The sequence below is a fragment of the Mastomys coucha genome, unplaced genomic scaffold (assembly GCF_008632895.1).
Source record: "Mastomys coucha isolate ucsf_1 unplaced genomic scaffold, UCSF_Mcou_1 pScaffold21, whole genome shotgun sequence".
Lineage (NCBI taxonomy): Eukaryota > Metazoa > Chordata > Mammalia > Rodentia > Muridae > Mastomys > Mastomys coucha.
Window position 1 is genome coordinate 109,693,249 of NW_022196904.1, and position 8,775 is coordinate 109,702,023.

At 41.5% G+C, this 8,775-nt stretch overlaps 2 protein-coding genes across 3 annotated transcripts in view; one reads left to right on the forward strand and one right to left on the reverse strand.

The window, feature by feature from the left end:
* Positions 1-3,259, forward strand: part of LOC116102887 (cytochrome b-c1 complex subunit 2, mitochondrial) — a 25,063-nt gene extending 21,804 nt beyond the window's left edge. The window contains exons 13-14 of the mRNA XM_031388138.1: positions 1,520-1,673; positions 3,043-3,259. Coding sequence (XP_031243998.1) covers positions 1,520-1,673; positions 3,043-3,126 — 238 coding nt within the window. The 3' untranslated portion in view covers positions 3,127-3,259. The remainder of the gene's footprint in view (positions 1-1,519; positions 1,674-3,042) is intronic.
* Pdzd9 (PDZ domain containing 9) overlaps positions 2,698-8,775 on the reverse strand; it is a 14,041-nt gene continuing 7,963 nt past the window's right edge. For both annotated transcript variants that reach the window (XM_031388139.1, XM_031388140.1), the window contains exon 4: positions 2,698-4,367. In XM_031388139.1, coding sequence (XP_031243999.1) covers positions 3,974-4,367 — 394 coding nt within the window. In that variant the 3' untranslated portion in view covers positions 2,698-3,973. The remainder of the gene's footprint in view (positions 4,368-8,775) is intronic.

The following is an 8,775-nucleotide window of genomic DNA, read 5'->3' on the forward strand; positions in this document are numbered from 1 at the left end:
CCATTAGCAACTACATTGCAGCTTAAACCATCTATGAATCCAGATCCAGGGTCCATCACCCTCACACAGACATACATGCAGGCAAAGTACCAATCAATGTGCATAATATAAAAATAAGTAATTTTTATATTTTATGTGTGTGAGTATTTTGCCTGTTTGGCATGTATGTAAGTGCACAACATGTATGTCTTGTGCCCTCAGAAGTCAAAAGAAGGTATTGGATCCCCAGGATCCAGTGATTGTGAACCTCTGTGTAAGTACTAAGAACCAAATTCAAGTCTTTTGCAAGAGCAATAAGTGCTCTTAACCACTGAGCCATCTCAGACCCATCTTTCTTTTTTGAATGTGTGGGCTCACCTATGCTATGGCACATGTATGGAAGTCAGGACAACTTGAAGTAACTGTTCCCTCTTTCTACCATGTGGGTCCCAGGGACTCGTTATGTTTGGTAGCAAGCAGCTTTACCCTCAATGATTCATATCTAGTATAGATAACTCAGATACCTTTTGAAGATGTATTTGTAAGGAATTATCATTTCTTTATGGCATAATTGTGAATTAAGTCTGTTTCATTTCAAAATGAAGCTTTAGCATCCATGTTTAAGGTATGGGGCATAGAAGATATACTTTCCCACCTGACCATCACATCATACCCCTCCCTTGTTGAGATAAAACCCAATTGAGCGCCTTTAATCCCAGCACTTGGGAGGCAGAGGCAGGCAGATCTCTGAGTTCGAGGCCAGCCTGGTCTACAGATTGAGTTTCAGGACACCCAGGGCTACACAGAGAAACCCTGTTTTGAGAAAGAAAACAAAAAAAAGTAAAAATAAAAGAAAGAGAAATGCCTAGAAAGGGGGCTGGAGAGATGGTTCAGACGTTAAAAGCTCTGGCTGCTTTTTCAGAGGACCAAAGTTCAATTCCCAGCACCACAGCTCAGCTGTCTGTAATTCCTGTTCCAGGGGATCTGACTCTCTCATGTAGGCAAAACTCAAAATATACATAAAATAAAGGAAACAAAACAAAAGAAAAAGAAATGCCTGGAAAAGGTAAAATCAAAATAAAAAATAAAAATATAATCATAGCTGAGCATGGAGGTACACACCTTTATCCTAGCACTCAGGAAGAAGCAGCAGGCAGATATGAGTTTAAAGCCAGCCGTAGTGAGTTCCAGACAGCTAGGGCTATGTAGAGAGACCATATCTCAAAAAAAAAAAAAAAAACCAAAAAACAAAAACCAGCAACAACAAATATTTTTTTTCATATGTTAAAAGTTGCTTCATGATTAAAACTGACCTTAAAAGTTCTACTTAAGCTAAACTCCAAAATCAAAGGACAACCTGTTGAGTTGAGAGCTGTTTTGTATTGACACCTTCCACATAGAGAAGAATTGCTGAAGGAAGGACTATAACAGACTTTTTAGCCTGTTTGAAATAATACATTTACTATCTTGCTTTTGGGGGTGGGAGTGGGGTTGGGGAAGGAGGGAGAAATAAAACTGACTTCTGCCTTTTATTGGACAGGAACAAGCTGAAAGCTGGATATCTAATGTCTGTGGAGACTTCAGAGGGTTTCCTGAGTGAAATTGGGTCACAGGCTCTAGCTGCAGGTTCTTATATGCCACCGTCTACTGTCCTTCAACAAATTGACTCCGTGGCTGATGCTGATGTTGTAAAGGTAAGCAAATGAAATCTATTTCAACTTAGATAGTTTAACCCTAGTGATCTACTTTCAGAATAACTGCATAAGCTTCCTTGGGGCCTGTGCTGGTGCAGAGAACAGGAGAGCTCTTTACCATCATGTCTCAAACAGCTTCCCTAGCAACTTGGGTATATGTGTCTTCCCCATTGAAGCAGATGCCCATTTTGAACCATTTTAAACCCTTGAAGGTCAGGCAGAGTCAGATGAGTGACTTCCCAGGTTTCATGGCCACTTTTACTGCTCCTTCTCAACCCAGTCCTTTACCATGCATGCTTACAGTGTCCACATTCTACCAACCTAAGACCTTCTCTTGCTAGTTTCCCTACCCATCTTAAATAATATTGTTTCTTACAAGATTTGAGTTGTTTGTTACAGCCAGGTAGTGGAGGTAGAGGCAGGTGCATCTCTGAGTTCAAGGCCAGCTTGGTGTACAGAGTTAGTTCCAGGCCAGCAACAGCAGAGGCTACACAGAGAAACCCTGTCTCAACTCTATCTTTTTTTTTATTTTTGGATGGTTCACTAATACAGTGAACTCTGCTGTAAATCTCTCGTCAGTGGTGCTTCTACAGTAAAGACACCTCTCCTTTTACTGTAGGTGTCTTAACCATCTTCTCACCATTGTGTGGTGACATGGTGACAGTGGGTAGAGTCAAGTCTGGTTTTAGATACTCCCCCTGCCTGCATTTCAGCTGGCCCAGAATTCATTCTGATAGCATCTAAAAAGTCCACTTACGTGTAAGAGCTGTGTGAGTCCTCGCTCACCCTCCTCTATACCTTCTCTCTCGCATCAGAAAAGCTAGCCTTGCTCTACGTCGTCCTGCCCTATGCTATTACATGTAATATAACCTTTGAATTTGAAGTAATGACATGGAAAATACCAGAGCCAGCCAGTGTTCTGGAGGCCAAAGTGAGAAGATAGTTGAGTTTCAAGCAGCCTGGACTATGTATCCTCTCAGTACCACACCAAGAGCCCCTCTTCCAAAATAAAAGGAGCACCAAGACATAAAATCTACTTTTATGTTAACGATGACAGTATTTTGGTTTAACCCAGGCCTTTTACCATTGTAATACAAAGTAAAATGCAGCCTAGCGGTGGCCATTCTTCCTGGTTTTGAACGTCCGTGTGGTTTTTTTCTTCAGGACTGTCCTCATCTGGAGGCTTCAGTTTGCCTAGTTGCACATGTGATACTGTTCATATTCAGAATAAAGCACTGACTATCTCACAGTTAATTGGCTTATGAGGCTGTATTATAGAACTGCTGTCTTAGAATGTCTTGTCTGTAAACTCAAAATATATGGTTTATCTATTTGATGATAACATATTTAACTTTGCTTTTTATTTAAGGCTGCAAAAACATTTGTTTCTGGCAAGAAGTCAATGGCAGCGAGTGGAAACTTGGGACATACGCCTTTTCTTGATGAGTTATAACACATATGTATATTTAAGTCTCAGCCCAGACCAGCAAACACATCAGAGGAAGGTGTCTTCATTACTAATTAATGTTAATTCAGCATTTTCTCAATGAAGTCCCAGAGCTAATAAAGCATTGTGTGTAAATGTCTTTCTTGTGTTCTTTCTAGGCAGTCAACGGGTATTTATTAAATGCTTTAAAGAAAACATAATAGAAAAGTAAGAGTAATTTTTGAGTTTACCAATTACATCAGTTAAGAAATGTCAGAAACTGTTAAAATTGAGGCTAAGCAGCTTTAAAAGTAAAAATTCCAGATTATTACTGATGGCTCTTTAAAATAAAAACAACTATAAAATTTGCTCATTTGGGGATAATAACAATTGAACGGTCTGGATTTTGCCCCGTTTATAGTAAAACTGCATTTCTAAAGAACATCCTTTCAGCTGGTTCCTTCATTTGTGTCTGACTCCCTCTCCTGTCTCTTCCTTGCTTGTTTCAGTCCTGATATTCCAAGTAAAGGTATCACTGAGAGCAGGTGAGGGCAGGGGTTGTAATGTAAACAACCAGTCCAAGACCTCAAGGAAAACTATACCTTACAAGTATTCAGCCATTCTGATGATTGGGCAGGTTCCTCTAGTGACGTTGTAAAATCTGAGCAAATGATGATAAGACTCTGAGAACAGGTCTGGAGAGCCTGTTAGATCACAGGGAAATCCTGAGCTGGTAATGGAAGAAGACGTTTCTGTAGTTATAGGAAAGCTGGTAAGTCATGCAGGAAATCTACAAATCAGCACCATGGTAAGGCATAAAAATTGGATGTTTAAAAATAAAAAGTTCTATGGCCACAAATTCGTAAACCAATACCTAACCAAACGTTGATAACTGTTTACCTTTGCCCTCCTCAACCTGGGCATAATCCTCCAGCCAAAAGGCATCTGAGATGGAAGATGCTGGAGTGGAGGAGGAGGAAGAGATGGCTTTGTCTTGCTCCACCATTGCCCAGTATGGAGAAGGGGCCCTCAGTTCTTTGTCATCCTTGTGAATTACTACGTCAGAGTTAATGTCTTGGCCAACACTAATCGTGTGGTCCTTCTTTTTATACCCATGCCATTCTGTGGAGATGGATATCGGTGTCCTTACAGGGTGATTCCAGACTGACCGGGGGTACCTGTAATACTTCAGTTTTTTATCTAAAACTGCATCTTCATGGCCATCCCTTACAAAAGACTCTTTTGCCTGCTCCGTTTCCTTTGGTGTTCTGAAATGAAGAGTGAATACAATAAATTCTTACTGTCTTAACAGAGTCCCCTAACAGAATATCTTATAAACTACTTGCCCCGTAAGTTAAAAAAAAAATAAAGTATTCAGGGCTAGAAACATGGCCCATATTAGGCAACTCACAGCTGCCTGTAACTCTAGTTCCAGAGAACCCTACACCCTCTTCCGGCCTCTGTGGACACTGTACTCAACTTGTACACACACACACATAAAATTAAACCATAGTTTTCCTTTTTTGAGAAAATCTAAAAGTACAAATTACCTTCATTACTTTCTGCATCATTGAAGTGTTAATGAAATGGATTCTTTGATGTTTGAATACAAATCCATTATTTTATGTGTATGAGTGTTTTACCTGCTGAAACTGGACCTGTGGACAGTCATTTCTTAAACATTTAAAGTCCCCTAAAGACATACAAACATACACATACTTAAATGAAATCAAGTTAGTATTTCCTGGTTAATTGAAGAGGCTGCCCACCCAACCTATTCCCCACGTGCACACACACACAGACCCACGCCCTCCCCACTGTGCTACCTATTCCCCACATGCATGCACACACACACATACACACAGACCCACGCCCTCCCCACTGTGCTACCTATTCCCCACATGCATGCACACACACACACACACACAGACCCACGCCCTCCCCACTGTGCTTTAGAACACACCCACCCCAACCCCTACTTTCAAACACTCACATCTGCCTCCCTCTTCCTCCCAAGCACTGGAAAGTTTCTCGCTTTTTAGAAGTAGCATTTGAGCTGGGAAGATGTTTGTTAAAGGCTCATATTTTAAAATGCCTTTAATTTTTTTTCTCAATCATAAATATATAAGTCCTGCCTTAAATTATTTGACACTACTTTTATTTATGTATTTATATTCTATTATACTACATTAAATCTGAAGGGGGCAGCTGCTTTCCCACTCAAGCCTGTGCCATCACCACATGGGAACACAGTTCCATCTCATTTTTCAGGAGAAATCAAAGACACTGATTCTTTCTACAAAATATTTGCAGATTTGGTAACTAATTCAAATACTTTCATTTTTTTAAAAAAATGATTTTTTGCCTGGCAGTGGTGGCGCACACCTTTAATCCCAGCACTTGGAAGGCAGAGGCAGGCAGATTTCTGAGTTCGAGGACAGCCTGGTCTACAGAGTGAGTTCCAGGACAGCCAGGGCTACACAGAGAAACCCTGTCTCGAAAAAACAAAAAAATAATAATTTTTTTGAGGGGATGGAGAGATGGCTCAGCAGTTAAGAGCACTTGCTGCTCTTCTGGAAGTCCTGAGTTCAATTCCCAGCAACCACACAGTGGCTTACAACCATCTATAGTGGAATCATTCCCTTTTCTGATGTGCATGAAAACAGAGCACTCAGGTACATAAAATATATAATAAGCAGATCTTTTTTAAAAAAATTAAGTATGCTACACATCCTCCTTGCTAAGTCACTATTCTTTTTGGGTGGGATATGTACAAAGCACACCTGTGGACTACATCTGGCCCTTGACTCCCAAGCTTGAGCACCCGAAGTGAGGTTTATACATGAAGGTTATTTTCTAGTTGTGGTCCTTCAGCAGTATTTATGAGTAATGCATGGTTACAGAAACCTACTGTTAAGAAATCCTGCTGGAATTAAGGGCCATTCTTGTAGCAAAGCACTAAATTTAACATTGTAGTCTCATGTTCTAAGCAACCCTGAGACACCTCTTTCAGAAGGGTCCCTTGTCCTATAAGTTCTCAGGGAGTTAGCTGGGGGGAGGGGGGGGAATTGTCAGTCTTTCATTCTGGATGAATCACATGGTAGGTTTAAGAAAACAAGACTGATTTCTTGTCTTCATGGAGTTTCTATTTTCCCAGAGATGACTAATCACATCAATGATTTAATTAAAATTGGAATCATTGTGGAGAGACACTTCTATGGACACATGACAAGTGGTTCTGGCCGTATTAACACCCCCTGTAGGAAGGCCTCTAAGAAAGTTTGCACTGAACCTTAGGGTAGAAATGAACAACAATGTAACCATGGTGTAGACAGAAGACAGAGTGTGAAAAGCTGAAAGCCCAGACAAGTAGAGGGATGGAGACAACTGAGAATGGTATGAGCCTGGGCTTCAGAAGAGCAATAAAGACAGTTTATTATAAGACTGGTGTTTATCCTAAGGACACATGTTCCTAAAGTTCTTAACCTAGAATATGCCATGCTCATATTTACATTGTAAGAAGGTTATCCCATGTAAAGAGCAGGAATCGAGGACAGGAGTGGGGTGCTCAGATGGTGGCTTTGGGGCAATGGTGGCAGGGAGAAAGTGGGTACTCAGGTGAGATACCAAGCAGTGACTGAGGGACTCTCAGAGGGGACAAAAGAATCAAGCCTAAAACTTTGGCTTCTTATCTAGGCAGAATATCCTAGTAGGATCCCAGCGGTCTTGTGGTTTGGGTGTGAAATGTACTACTAAGAGCCTGGGGCTGAGCACTTGGTCCCAGCTGCTGGTGGTATTTGGGGAATTGGAAACTTTAGGGAGTCGAGGCTAACTGCAGAGATAAGTCACTGGGGGAACATTCTCTGAGATACGCTGTCCCTCACCCTTTCTGCCACCGTGAAATGAAGTTGTTCTTTAACCACACATTTCTCACCATTATGTTCTGCCAAACAAAGCACATGGGACCAAATGACCATTGACAAAACCCTCTGAAGACCTGGGCCAAAGTAAATTCTTTAGCTACTCGGGTATTTTGGTCAAATAAATAAGGGGAATGGGCCTGGAAAGATGGCTCAGCGCGGTTAACAGCACTGACTGCTCTTCCAAAGGTCCTGAGTGCAAATCCCAGCAACCACATGGTGGCTCACAACCATCTGTAATGGGATCTGACACCCTCTTCTGGTGTGTCTGAAGACAGCTACAGTGTACTTATTCATAATAATAAATAAATCTTTAAAAAAATAGGGGTGGATAATACAGCTGGCTTTTGATTTTAAGGATAAATTTGAGGAGGTTGCCATACCTCTAAATGGAGATAATACACTTTGCAAGTGCTTAGTGTATGGATAGTGACAGAAGCCATAGCTACAGAGACAACCTAAGAAATTGAGGAGAGTCAAAGACTAAGCTCTGAGAAACTCGAGTTGACTAAAACACCAAGAGAAAGAACCCAAAAGGAAAAGGAAAATCAGCAGAGAGTGGTCTCAGAAAACGGGGAGATATGTCAAGGGCAGGAATAAAGGAATTGAGTAGTTGTAAGAGTCTACTACTGTTTAAAAGGTAAGCAAAACACCCAGGCAGTGCTAGGACACAACTTTAGTCCCAGCAAAGTTATCAATATCTAGATAGATAGGTACACCTGCTTGCACATACTCATATGGCAAGCAAAGCAAAAACTCCATTGGAATTTCAATCTGAAGGTGGCAGATGTCTGGGAATAGGCCTCAGCTGCGAAGAGACAAAAAGCAATGCCTGTATTGGAGTGCCTGGGATGTGTGTCTCCTGAGGAAATGGAGAGTTCTAACAGCTTTTTCATCTAATAAGGACAGAAGGAATTAGTGTTTACTAAGAAGGCAGAGGCTTATAAAGAGCATTGTGCTGGTTGGGTTTTGTCAACTTCACACAAACTTAGACATATCTGGAAAGAAGGAATCTTAGCTGAGAAAGACTCCATAAACTCGGTCTGTAGGCATATCTGAGGATTGCCTTATTAGATGGCATGGGTGGGCCCAGCCCAGTGTGGGCAGTGCCATCCCTGGGTAGGTGGTTCTAGATGGTATAAGAAAGCCAGTAAGCAGCATTCCTCCACATTCTCCAGTTCCTCCCCTGACTTCATTTGAATGATGGACTATGATGTGAAAACATAAGCAAAATAAACCCTTTCCCCTACAGATTTCTTTTTGGTCATGGTGTTTTATCACAGTAATAGAAACCCTAACTAGACGGGTATAAATGTTATTCAGAATGATCCAGAAAGTTACCAAGAGAGAGAAGAGGAAGTAGAATTCTCAGCACTGTGTGTGCATGCATGCCCCTGTGGTGGTCAGCTTGACACCAGGTATCTTCCTCTATCATGTTCCACCTTTCTAGAAAGGGTGCAGCTCACCAGTTGGACTAGATTGGCTGCTGACCATGGAGCTCTGGGGGTCCTCTTGTCTGCCCTGCTGCCACTGGAGTTAGATGTGTTCCACCACACTTGGCTTTTACATGGGTACCCAGAATACAAATGCAAGTCCTCATGCTTTCACAGCAAGCTCTTTGCCCACTAAGCCAGTTCCTCAGCCCCATCTTAACCTATGTTTTAGGGCTAGACAGGCTGCGTTGGCACAGCACAGCCTGATTTGGGGACAGAGTACCCATTAATGACTGCTGATTCTTTTTTTTTTTTTTTTTTTT